Here is a 12,621-nt window from a genome sequence, read left to right as displayed (position 1 = left end):
TTTCAGCTGTCTACTTGTGCATGCTTCCAAGGAGGTCAGGATAGCTTTCCTGCAGACTTCTCTGCTCCTAGGCTCATCCAAAACCACTTCTTCAGCCCTTTTAATTTATCTTCCAACATCATGGCTCAATTCTTTTTTTTTTTTTTTTTTTTTTTTGCTATAAAAGTGTCTTGATGCTGTTGTCTGTAACTTATATGCTATGCAGTCTTCATCTTTCTAGAATTTATCTAGAAGAGGTCCCAGGACAGGGTTTGTGTGAAAGATTCCCCAAAAAGCAGAATCAGAAAAAAAAGGCACTTTTTTTCTCTCCCTCTTGATTAGCCTTGAAAGCACCAGTGGGAAACCCAGTAGCATTTATACAGGCAAGTGCAGGACAGGAGAGGGAGAAGTGCTGCTGGCACCCACTGATTCCTCTTTTTAAAACTCAGAATGGAGAAGAAAGAGGAAATTTTTGCACATTTGGCTTTCTGGGCGTGGGATTAGGGAGGGCTGTCATGGCAGGCTGTGAAGGGAACCCCACCACCCACAGAGTTTGGTGCTTTTATTTACTATGCACCTTCAACCTCAAACCCTGCTGCCCATGGAAAAAAAAACAAGAATATTGCATTTTTCTGTGCATGCTCCCCTATAGGGTGCTTTGCTGGGTGTCCCCTGGTGCACAGATAGCCATGGTCATGCACAGGGCTGGGTCCGGTCCCCTCACCACCCCAGCAAACCCACTGGCAGATGGAGATGCTCCCAGCAGGCGGATAGCTAGCAAAAAATACAGTTTGAATGAACTTGCTGGTGTTAACCCCTCTGAGCTCAGGATTTTGAGGGCAGGGAGGGAAACTTTCAGTACATCTAATTCAGGCAGTTGAATTTTACTCCCTGCACCAAGCAAATGATTGAAGCCCATTTTCCTCTCCCTGGGTGCTGGCACGCCCAGAGCACCAGAGCTGGGAAGAGAGCCAGGGAAAGGATTTCAGGTGAGTCTGAGGAAAAGGTTTTATTGATGCTGGCGGATCTCCCACAGGCTGTCACGGGGGCCTGGGGCTGCTCAACACTCTTGGCAGGTGAGGAAACAATCCATGGCAATTATAGTACCTTAATTGACTTTTCATCAACCCAATAGCTGAACAATATTCCCTGGTAGAAATTTTAGAAATTGGAGGGGGAAAAAATCATTTCACTGCAGCAGTTCTTCACCGACATGCCTACCTCCCTGCCCTGCTCAGCCCCTCTCGCCTCCCTCGATGTATGAGTGCTCCCCATCCATCCCAAGCTGTTGCAAGGGAGCTCTGAAATAATTTCAAAGCTAATTTTTTGTCCCGAAGCAAAGCAGGAACAAGGGCATGGGAGCTGCAAAGATGCACCACTGGGACAACAGTCCTTTCTAAAACAGCACAACCCCATCCACACCACCCTGAGACAATAATTTGACCAGGAAACGTGCAGGGAAAACGTACCCATCGATGTACCCATGGAAAAGCCCCTTTCCCCACAACTGGTCCTGCCAGGCTATGCTCTCATCTGCCCATCATGCTGAGCTGTAGCCCAGGGCTCAGCTGCCACTTGTACGTGCTTGAACCCAGCTGGCGTCACCCTCATGGCACTAGCAGGCAGTAACAAGCCAGTGGTTAATTTTCAACCAGCAGCAGGACAACAAGGTCTTTCTGCTGCCATTAGGAGGCCAGGAGCCCCAGTTCAGCTCAACAGCTCCAGAAGATGTAGCAGGATCCCCAGTGTGCTCATGGTTCCTCTTTGTGGCCACTGGACTGTGCTTGGGCACATGGCAAACACTGGCTGTTCTCTTTCCCCTCTTTTTTCCTATTTCTCGTTGGGAAAGTTTGTTTTGGAAGGGAAACAGGAACGTGGCTGCTTTGGCAAAGATGGGTTTGTAGGCTGTGTCCCCTGCCCCAACAACCAGTGCCACATTGAGCAGCCGGGATGGGGAAGCATCTCCCCAGACAGCAGGAGCGAGCCATGCTGCTTATTCCCAAGGACTACCACAGCTATACCGCCGAGGGAAGCAGGAGCCATCCCACACAGGCTGAAGAGCTTTGCATCAGCTTTAGGAGGTGCCAGCTGGGGCTGGGTGCAGGTGGCAGGGGGGGGGAAGGCTCCCTGCCACCCTCTCCCAGCTGCTGGCACACAGGCGGGCACCAGCCCTTCAGGCAGGGCTGCTCCCGGTCCCCTGGGCGAACACTGGCGGCTGGAACGGGCTCCTGCAAGGTATGATGCGCAGGGACATCTCGGGATGGCTGATGGATCCCGGACTCACCTCAGCTTCAGAAATGCTTGCTTTCTTTGCAAAGGCAAAATATTTTCCAGATGCTCCACTTGCAAAAAAAAAAACCAACCAAAAAAAACCCAAAGAGGCACTTTCTAATGACTCATCAATCTCATTTCCCTTTTTGCTTTTGCCGTTGCTGTATTTTTTTCTTTCTACTCTCTCAGTAGCTGGGGTGGGCACTGCTGCGCTGTTCACTCCTCGACCACCCTCCCCACGTTGGGACAGAGACAGAGCCAGCCCAGCTGTGGCCATCGCCACCACCGACCTGCCCCACGCTCACACCCCCAGCCTGTTGCTCCTCACTTTCTGCTGGGCTGCAACCCTGCTGCGGTGCCATACTCGTGCACAGGCATGGTGGGCCTGAGGGACCAGGCGGCTGCAATGCACCCAGTGGGAGAGCTCGAGTAAAGCAGGGGGTTATACAGCTGCAAAAGCTTGGGGAGCAGGAGGTATCACTGCTGCAGCATGAGAAGGTGGGATGTTCCCTCTCCGGCATCAGTGAGAACCCTTCTTTGCTTCTCTGAGAGCATCTTCAGAGAACCATCGGGGCACGAAAGCGTGTGCTCTGGGGCAGGAGGAGGGAGGCTGGATATGCCATAGGAGCCTACGGCAGATTAACAACTCCTCACCAGCATTTTTATCCTCAAATGTCACCATTTAGAAATACCAGCCTGAGCCTGTGCATCAGGCTTGTCTCTTGGCAGTGGTGGGACACAGGCAGCACGTGGTGTTGAACAGGTAGGGGGGGTGTAAAGAGCCCTTCGGCTGCTGAGGAACCAGCTGGGCTGCAGGTGATGGGTGCCATGGGAAGGGGACCCAAGGGAACCCCCAGGGATGTCTCAGGTGACATTCAACAGCGCGTGTCGGGGGAGTGGTGAGGATTTGAGGGAGAAAGGGCTGAAGGTGCATCTGCAAGTAACAGCATCGCTGCGGCAGAGCCATGATGAAGGTGGGTACAACCCCGCGAGGCATTGGCAAAGAGGTTTCTAGAAGGGGAGAACATAACCACTATTGCCCAAAGCCTGAGGCAGCTCTGCCAACAGGCAGGGGGGGAAGCAGGGTAGGGGGCTGCATCAGGGCCATCCCAGAGAAAGAAGAGAAAAACGTCAGAAGCAAGAACCTGGGGGTCAGCTGGCCACCGTGGGGGACCATGCTGTGACCGACCCTGCATTGCTCTTGCAGTGGGGCTGCTGTTCCCCAGCTGGGCAGCTCCATCCGTCTGTCTGAGACCATGCTGGGCAGACCCCAGGAGCCCATACACAGGGCATTGGAGCCCCCCACTCCCCCCAGTGCATGCAGGAAGGGCTCTTCCCTGTCCCACTGTGATGACATGCTCTCAGACCAACATTCCCTCTCCTCTGCCAAGGCTTCATCCCGCAGCTCCCAGCAGCTGCTGTCTGTGAGTTGGATCAAGCAGGGAGCGAGCAGGGAGCGAGCAAGCAGGGTACAAGCAACGGTTGGAGCAAGCAGGGTTAGAGCTCAGAGGTGGTGAACTCACCTGCAGCATCCCAGCACTTTCCAGCAGAGAGGAGCAGATAGGGACGAGGGTCTTGGTCCTGGTGGTGTGCAGCTCCTGGCGAACTCTTCAGCATTTCCAAAACAACGGCACATGAAGTGTGGGTCTTGTGGTGAGAGCGGCAGGGATCCATCTGTGCTAAGGACCCATGCCTGCAGCCCTGTACATGACAGCAATTCTTATTTAGGCGGTCAACCAACAGGGACATCTTTCATCAGGTTGCTCAAAGCCCCATCCAACCTGACCTTCAATATTCCAAGTAGTGGGATATCCACAACTTCTCTGGGCAAGGTATTCTAGTGTCCCACTACCACTGTAAAAAAGAAAAAAAAATCTTCCTTATATTTACCCTAGATCTACTTTCTTTTATTTTTAAACTGTTGTCCCTTGCCCTGTCACTACAGGGGTTGCTAAAAAAACCTGCATGTTTCTTATAAGCCCCCTTAATGTATCGGGAGGCCAGAGCAAGGTCTCCCGGAGCCCTCCCTCCCCCAGGCTGAGCCACCCCAGCTCTCCCAGCCCGTCCCCACAGCAGAGGGGCTCCAGCCCTCCCACCGTCCCCACGGCTGCCTCTGGGCCCGCTCCAGCAGCTCCATGGCTGGCGGGTACTGGGGACCCAGGGCTCCAGGGGGGTCTCACCAGAGCGGAGCAGAGGGGGGGCACCCCCTCCCCAGGCTGCTGGCCACGCTGCTGGGATGCACCCAGGGCACGGCTGGTTTGCTGGGCTGTAAGCGCACAGTGCTGGCTCATGTCGTTTGTCACCCAGCAGTGTCCCCTTCTTGGCAGGGCTGCTCTCCATCCATCCATCCATCCATCCATCCATCCATCCATCCATCCATCCCCCCCAGTCTATACTGATCTCCTCCTGCAGGGAGGCACAGCTGGCTGCCGACACATGGGCTAGCAAAAGTTTTCAGCTCACAAAACCACAGTGTTGTCCCTGCAGCCCAGCAGCGGGTGAGGCGGTGGGATTTGTTATTATCCTGGGGGTTTTGATCTTGCCCACATCTAAGGGGTCTTTGTCAGCTCGAGGTTAGGAGATCTCTCGGTCATCTTCCATCTGCTAAGAAATCTTTTGCCTGGTAGTCAGCAGCAAATCATAGTAGGCAAGGAAGGGAGAAGTCCTGGGGAGAGAAAGGGTGGATGTATAGTTTATGGGCAAAGAAAAATAGAAAGAAAAGGATGTGTCTGCAGGCAGTGAGTGAACCAGCTTCACGCATCACCTCGTGAGCTCGATCTGGCTCCTCCAGTGCTGCAGAAAGAGCCCATCTCTGCTGAGCAGCTCCCGTCAGTGGTGCAGGCTCTTGGCTGCCCCTCTGATGCCCTGGCGAGGTGGTTCAAGGTGATGTGGGGTCTGAATGTGATTTAGCTTTTGCTAAAGACCTGTCTTCTTCCACCAAATCCTCCTTCCTGCAAGGTTTGGGGTCCCCAGGAAGGTCCACACTCAGCATCACCAAGGATGGCGCCAAGTGATACAGGCAGTGAAGATGAAGCTAGTCCTTCCCTTGGTCTCCTTCCCCACCCAGCGCTGCCTGAGCTGGGATGAGCTGCTCCACAGGGAGCAGCAGGGCATTGCAGGGGCTCAGTGGGTCCAGCTGAATCACCCTGTGCCCTTTTCCTTACCCTCCTACTCCAGAGCGAGCCCGGGATTACCTGCACAAGACTGGACGCTTCATCGTCATCGGTGGCATTGTCTCGCCTGTGCATGACTCCTACGGGAAAACGGTGAGTGGTCCCCATGTTCCTTTTCTGCCTCCTACAAGAGATGGTACCTCTGAAGCCAGGGCTGAGCTCTGGGCAGCACTGCCTGTACCTGTGGTCCTTTCTTGGACCTCTTCTGCCCTGGTTGTCTCCTGAGCATAGGAAAGACCCTAAGAGGATGAGAGGATGAAACCACTCACTCTTAGATAAAAAGTGTAGGAAGATCCTACAACCAGCCAAAGTACTAGACAGCAAGGAGAAACATTCTCACCCAAAATGGTGGTCATCTTGCTAGGTTGTTTTGGGCTTTGGTTGTTTGGGTTTTTTTTCTGGTTGAATGATTTCAAAGCCAATTTTATTGTGGGATGGTGACAATGGAAACAGGAACCTTTAAAAGCACTTTCTGGGGTGGGGGAAAATCCAAATTAGGAGAGAGTTTCCTCCTCTTCTGAAAGCTGGAGAAATTTCATCAAGAAACCACCACCCCGGGTCTGGCCCCGCTGCAGTGCAGGGCTGAGCGCGGTGGTGCTGAGCAAATCTCACCGACCAGTATTATAACCAGGGCTGAAGCGAGGCAGGAACTCTTCCCCTCCAGCAAACAGGAACTTAAAAAAATTTTTGTGGATAGGAGGGAATCCTTCTGGGCTGTCGTCTGAGCAAGCCCGATGCTCTGCCCCAGGAGGGTCTGCAAGCCCAGGCTGGCCAGGGCACAGTGCTTGCCTCCCATAACTGTTCCTCCATCACCCCCTCTTGCAGGGTCTGGTCTCAAGCCGGCACCGCCTGACCATGTGCCAGCTGGCCGTCCAGTCCTCCGACTGGATCAGGTGAGTGGCGGAGCCCGCACCCGCTGCGGCACCCGCAGCCCCTGCCCCTTCCCCGGCGCCGTGGTGACAAAGTCCTGCATGTGGAGTGGAGATGCCACCAGCTGCTAGGGCTCCAGGATAGGCTTTCTCGTCTCCCAGCCAAAACCTGATTAAAACCCAGAGGCCTTCCTCTCCTAGTCCATGATGAGGGATGCTGTGCCGTCCTTCAGAGGGGTCCTTTGGCTATAGGGGGTCTTGCAAGCCCTGTCCTGAGTCTGTGGTGTCTGGGTGAAGCTCAAAGTCACCCAGCCCACCCCAGCCTTGTGCCGTGGCACCTTCCCTTTCTCTACACCTGCGGTACCTGTGCATGGACTCTCCCCTTCCCAGCATTGCCACATGGAGTCTGTCAGCTGAGGTGGGACCAGAAACATCTCTGGGCTGCCCTCAGGAAACAGTTAACACATGTAGTTAGATCCAAGCTAAATGCGAGCTGGTTAGTTGGGTACTGAGAGTGGAAAGGTGTCCAGGCACACATTCAGCTTGCCAAAACTACTAGGGAGAACTGGATGGAAGGGCTGGAGGAGGAACATGGTCCATGGTAGAGCTGAGGGAGTGATGGTAGCTGCTCGCGGCACTGCTGGCTGGCCCATTGAGGAGAAGGCAACATGGCCAGGAGGTCCAGGCAGTGTCCACCAGCCAACACCGTTGCCTTGCTGTTCTCCCTGCAGGGTGGACCCCTGGGAGTGCTACCAGGACACCTGGCAGACCACCTGCAGCGTGCTGGAGCACCACCGCGACCTGATGAAGGTGAGGCAGCCCCCACGCCATGGGTGCACCCGGGCTGAGGGCGTGGGGAGCGTGCAAGATTGGGGGTGCTCTCCACACGGCCATCAACAGCCAAAGCACGGCTGGGACAGCCAGAGAGAAGGCTTGCAGGAACGTGCCTGAAATCCTGACCTGGAGGTGGTGCGAGGTGCCTTGTCACAGTGGCTTTGAGCTCCTTGCCCTGATGGTAAAAGCCAGTTGAGCCCTCCAGTTGGAGCCAGCAGCCGTCCCAGTCCCACCTGGGGGCTGGGGAGCAGGGGCAACTGCAGGGGTGGGCATAAGCCAAATTCATTGATGCTGGCCACCACCCTGAGGGGAGGGATGGGTGAACAGGCATCCCTGCGCACCAGCCGAGCCAAAACTCAGGGGGAAAATTCATCACCTGGGAAGCCCCCAGGGAGCACAAAACCCAGGAGGAAAAGTTCCCCCAAAGCCCAGGCAGGCCTGAGAGCCAGGGAGGAACGTGACTACACTCAGGTGATGGCAGGGACAGGGAGGGCAGGGCTGCTGCCAGCGCCAGGCATAGCGAGCAAGCCAAGGAGGGGAAATGGGGAGAACAGCATCACGCAAACTCACGGGCAGCCCGGAGCAGAGGCGCAGCAGCAGCGTTACCCAGCCCGGTGGGGTGTCCAGTGCATCCAGGGACCGTGGTGTTGAAGCCAGGGAGCCCCTGGAGATGCCTTCCTTCTCCTGCAGGGGCTGGTAGAGGAGAAGAGGGTACATGTGCTCCTGAGGTAATAAGCCACTGGCTTTGCCCGCTGATTCATCAGCCACTGTGGTTTTATTTATTCATCAGAACGGTGCCTGCCTGCAGGCAGCGTGGCTCCAGCCTTGCCAGCCCCATGAGTCCACGCAAAAAGTTAATCCCACCATCCCCAGCCTTAATTGCAAGTCATTATCTGCAGGGTCCTGCTAGCCCCCGGCCCAAATGAGCTTGGGTGTACCTGTCACTAAAGCTGACCTTCACCCTGGGGTGCCCAGGCTTGATACGGGGGTCATAAAGAGTTTGGGGGGTAGCTGGGGTGAAGGCTACATCTCTCCCTCATTGCAGAGAGTGACTGGCTGCATTCTCTCCAACGTCAACACGCCCTCCATCACCCCCGTGATCGGCCAGCCCCAGAACGAGTCCTCGCAGACTATCTACCAGAACAACAACAACGTCTCCAACAAGCCCACCGCGGGTAGGTGGCAGCGGGGTAGGGAAGAGGGAGATGAGCACCCAACCCCTCACCTCCCAGCAGGGCTGCTGAGCACTAGGAACAGTGCTCCATCACCTTATTTTTGGATCATTGGGCTCCATGCACCAAGCCCAGGATTGGGTAGGTTTGTGATGGAGGAGTTAGCATCCAGCATAGCAAGATAAGCCAAGAATGGCTCAAAATGGCTGTGACATCTCACTGGACTTCAGCTGGGTTGTGTCCATACAGTGAGATCAGCTAAGAAAAAGGTTACCTGGTACCCATGTGGTTCGTGCAAGGGATGAATTGGCAGAAGAAATGACGTGGCTGGATACTCCATGGGATGTGGGACACTGAGGACACAGCTGGGGAGGAAAGAGGACGTTACTTAAATCCCATAAAAATGAACATCCTATGATTTTAGCTGTCCAGCTGGTTCCTTCAAGGCACAGCGTAGAGCTCTTGGGAGTTAAGACCATGAAGGAGGTGGTGGGGAGATGCTGAGAGCAGTTCCTGCACCCGGGCTCAGGAGTATCTTGCAGGACCAGGGTGGCTGAAGTGCTTGTGTGGTTTGGTCACACAGCTTTTCTCCCATTAATTTCCTTCTTCACTTTTAGCAAAGATCCTGGGGAAGGTGGGAGAAAGCCTGAGCCGGATTTGCTGCGTTCGCCCGCCCATGGAGCGCTTCACCTTCGTGGGTATGTAAGAGGAAAGATCCATCACCTCCACTTTAGCTCCAGCCCCCAGCCTTCCTCCAAAGCCCCCTCTTCTAGACTGGGCACCATCACCTCTCTTTTGCTTCTTTTCCCCAGATGAAAATGCCAACTTGGGAACGGTGATGAGATATGAGGAGATAGGTAAGTACGCAGCCTCCCTCCACGTCACTCCAGCTCCTCTGGGCTAGTGCCACGTGGCTCGGGAGCAGCTACATGACAGACCCAGTGGTGAGCGAAGGATGCTGGATCATCTCGCCCTGGTGCCAGCTATCAGGGCTCAGGGGTGAAACAGGACCAGTGCAAAACTGGCCTGAGCCCATTCCCATTGGCAGGCAAGCAGCCTGAAATAAGGGAGCGAGCAATGGGGACCTGGCTCCCAGCACTGGCATGGACCTGCCATGGCATCATGCCTTGAAAGTTGCCCCCACGTGCCATCAAACTTGCCCTCCCATGGTGAAGGGCACATCCTTGCGGTGCCTGGAGCCCTGCAGAGCTTTGCATGTGGCAGCAGGAGGGATTTCAGCTGCCCGACCAGCCATGGTGCCTCTTTCCCTAAAGCCCTTTAGGGGCTGTAGACCCACCAGGCTGCCATGCACTGGGCACCACTGTACATCACCCAGGGCTCTGCATGGGGAGCTTGCTGGTGATTTTAGGACCTGTTTCATGGGCTAGCTCACACACAGCCTAGCACAATACCCGTCCTAGCACCAGCACCACGAAGAGCGCAAAGGCTTTGGCCACCTAGAAGTGCCACACAGGGAAGCATCTTCCCATGCAGCTGCCTCTTCCCCCCACTCTGGGCAGGTTTATGGCTTTCCTCCAGTGGTTGTGCAAATAAATTAATCATCACAGGCCCATCAGAGAAGAAAGCTCCTCCCCACAGCACAACTTTCTCACTGAACAGCAAAGCCAACCCTCAAAGCAAGCTGTCAGCAAGCACCAGTCCCAGTCTGGGGAGAGAAAGGGAGGACATGGAAATCCTTCAAGATAAACAAGGAAAACCTCCAGTGCTTCACCACTAGCTTTACTAATGCAAACACAGCCATGCCCAGGGCTTTGGGCAGTCTCCTGGGCTCTCCCCATCACCCTGTGGCCGGAGCCTCTGCAGCAGATCACAAAGTGGTGGTGGGTGCCCACAGCACAGAGAAATGACTCCCTTTCCCAGGGATACCCCACCTCCAGGGCTGGACCACAGCCGCAGTTCACCAGCACTTAGCAATGCTGACAGCAACTCAGCAGCATGGGAGAGGAGCTGAAGTAAATTAGGGTGGGGGGTGTTTGAAGTTTGGCACCTGCAGGGATGTGGGAAGGACCACAGCATCTTTAGCAGGACTTGTTTTGGCAGGGGAGGTCTGTGCAGAAGAAGGTGCCCCCGAGCAGTGCAATGGGGTGGTGGGAGCGGCAGTGCCTGCTCAGCCCTGTTTGCTCCTACGTCTGAGCTTCTCCTCTTCTTTTCTTCAGAGCTTCGCATCCTACTGCTCTGTGGCAGCGACCTGCTGGAATCCTTCTGCATCCCTGGTCTCTGGAACGAGGCAGATGTGAGTCACCACCACTGGGCACCCCTCCGTGCTTCTCTTTCCCTGGCTCCCTTCCTCATCCTCCTCCTCCTCCTCCTCCTCCTCCTCTGCTTCCCACACCCAGCACTCCTGGGAGCTGCCCAGGTCCCCTGGCATGGCAGGAGCTATCCCCACCATCCCCACTGCCTCCCCCATCCCAGCCCTGACCCTCCCCTCTCCTACACACAGGCAGCCTGAGAGACAGGGTCTTCTGCTTCGGGGTCACCAGCCCTACCCTGCCTCCCCTTCCACAGACCTAAAGCCCTGCTCCCACTCACCATTCACACAGGGGATGTCACTTGGGGTGCAGGGTAAACCCCTTCCAAGGGATCTCCAAAGGCTTCGCTCCCACTCCTTGCCCCTTGGAAGGAGCCAGCACCAAGTAGATGCCAGTCCCAGCAGAGTGAGGTGTGGAGGTAGGAAATAAGGGATTTACAAAAGTTGGCCAGATGTTAGAAATTAAACATGTTTACAGCCAAAACAACAGCTTTCACTTAATAAATGGCTTTTTCTGCAACGTGGGATACCCAAGTACCCATCTTTACAAAGATCGAGAAGTAAACCCATCCCAGCCCATCTCAGCATCTTCACTGCCTCAGCTCAAAGGGATGAAACCCACTGCCCACTTCTCTGTGCCCCCACCCCCCACCAGCAAAGCATTGCAGCAGGACACCTTGAACACCACAGTCCCTGCCTGAAGAAGCCATACTTTCCTGGAAAGACACCAGCACTAGAGAAGAACTGGGTTACCAACCCACATGCTGCTCCTGGCAGCCAGACTAGTGCTGGGTATGGGACCTCACCTGGCTCTTCACTGAAATCGGCCAGCCAACACAACCTCCCCGCTCCTCCCGGTTGAGGTTGAGCCTCTCAACCAATTCTAAAATCAGTTACCGCATCTTCAAGTCCCAAGGTTTTTAAAACAATGAGCTGGCAGATATCTTCTCTGAAGGGCTGCAAAGTTGGAGATGAGGCAAGTCCTGATGCAAAAAACAGCACAAAGGATACAAAAACTGGACACCAAAGTGCAGGCGGCGGAGTCATTCTGCACCAGCACCACCTCACGGGCTCCTGCTGCCTGAACATGCTGACCCAGAGCTCTTCCAGATGAGCCTGGTTTGTCTCGCCCAACACAAACGGGAGCAGAAAATATGGCCACCAGCCTTGGTGCAAACAGCCTTGGAAGAACCCCCCTTCAAGACCTCTCTCAGGACCAACATGTCCATCCTGCTCACAAAGCCTTCCAGCAAAGCAGAAGTCATGTCCTCTCTGGGCAACCTCTTCTACTGTCACTCTCCTTCTGCTGCAAGCCCTCCCTAAAGCCTAACCTCAACATCTAGTAACAGTACCTGACCCTGGGCCTCTTGATTTCATCCCCTGCAGACCACTCGCCATGCCATGATGGTCCCAAGTTTCTGCCAAAGGCAGTTGTGATAGCCTCAGATTCACTTTCTATCTCATCCCAAACCATGGCCCAGCTCTTCTGGTGCAGGGGAGCTGGTGGACAGTGGCAGGTTTTGCGTGGGGTGGTTGTAAAGCTCTCTCCACTTTGGATTTTCCTAGATGGAGGTGATTGTTGGGGAGTTTGGGATCGTGGTGGTGCCTCGGGATGGAGCAGACCCTGACCGGATCATGAACCACTCCTCCATACTCCGCAAGTACAAAGTAAGTGGGTGCCAGCATGGCCGGGAAGGCTGCAAAGGGACCTGCAGCCCCTCCTTACGCAGGGCAGTGCTCCTGCCGCAGGGCACAGAACACCTCAAGGCCAGATGTTCTCAGCTGCTAGGTGGGACAAGCAACGGGGCGACTGCACGGCAGCCCCCCGAGGCCAGCGGGGTGGGGAGGCTGGCAGGGCAGACGCCCACGTTCAGGCTGGCCCTTCACTCCTCGCTTCCTCCTTCCCCTGCAGAACAACATTCTGGTGGTGAAGGATGACTCAAACCACCCCATGTCGGTCGTCAGCTCCACCAAAAGCAGGTGGGTGGTGCGGGGGGACTCCCCCCACAGAGCCGGGAGAGGGGTGCCCCCCAACCAGCTGCTCTGCTTGCGGG

At 55.2% G+C, this 12,621-nt stretch overlaps 1 protein-coding gene across 1 annotated transcript in view; it reads left to right on the top strand.

The window, feature by feature from the left end:
• Window positions 1-12,621, top strand: part of NMNAT2 (nicotinamide nucleotide adenylyltransferase 2) — a 33,105-nt gene that overhangs the window by 15,884 nt on the left and 4,600 nt on the right. The window contains exons 2-10 of the mRNA XM_080407621.1: window positions 5,428-5,516; window positions 6,249-6,316; window positions 7,024-7,102; window positions 8,172-8,301; window positions 8,916-8,996; window positions 9,111-9,155; window positions 10,476-10,552; window positions 12,134-12,235; window positions 12,480-12,547. Coding sequence (XP_080263747.1) covers window positions 5,428-5,516; window positions 6,249-6,316; window positions 7,024-7,102; window positions 8,172-8,301; window positions 8,916-8,996; window positions 9,111-9,155; window positions 10,476-10,552; window positions 12,134-12,235; window positions 12,480-12,547 — 739 coding nt within the window. The remainder of the gene's footprint in view (window positions 1-5,427; window positions 5,517-6,248; window positions 6,317-7,023; window positions 7,103-8,171; window positions 8,302-8,915; window positions 8,997-9,110; window positions 9,156-10,475; window positions 10,553-12,133; window positions 12,236-12,479; window positions 12,548-12,621) is intronic.

Source organism: Falco punctatus (assembly GCF_963210335.1).
Source record: "Falco punctatus genome assembly, chromosome: 11".
Lineage (NCBI taxonomy): Eukaryota > Metazoa > Chordata > Aves > Falconiformes > Falconidae > Falco > Falco punctatus.
Note: the sequence above shows the minus strand (reverse complement) of the source record. Positions and strands in the feature narration are given on the sequence as shown.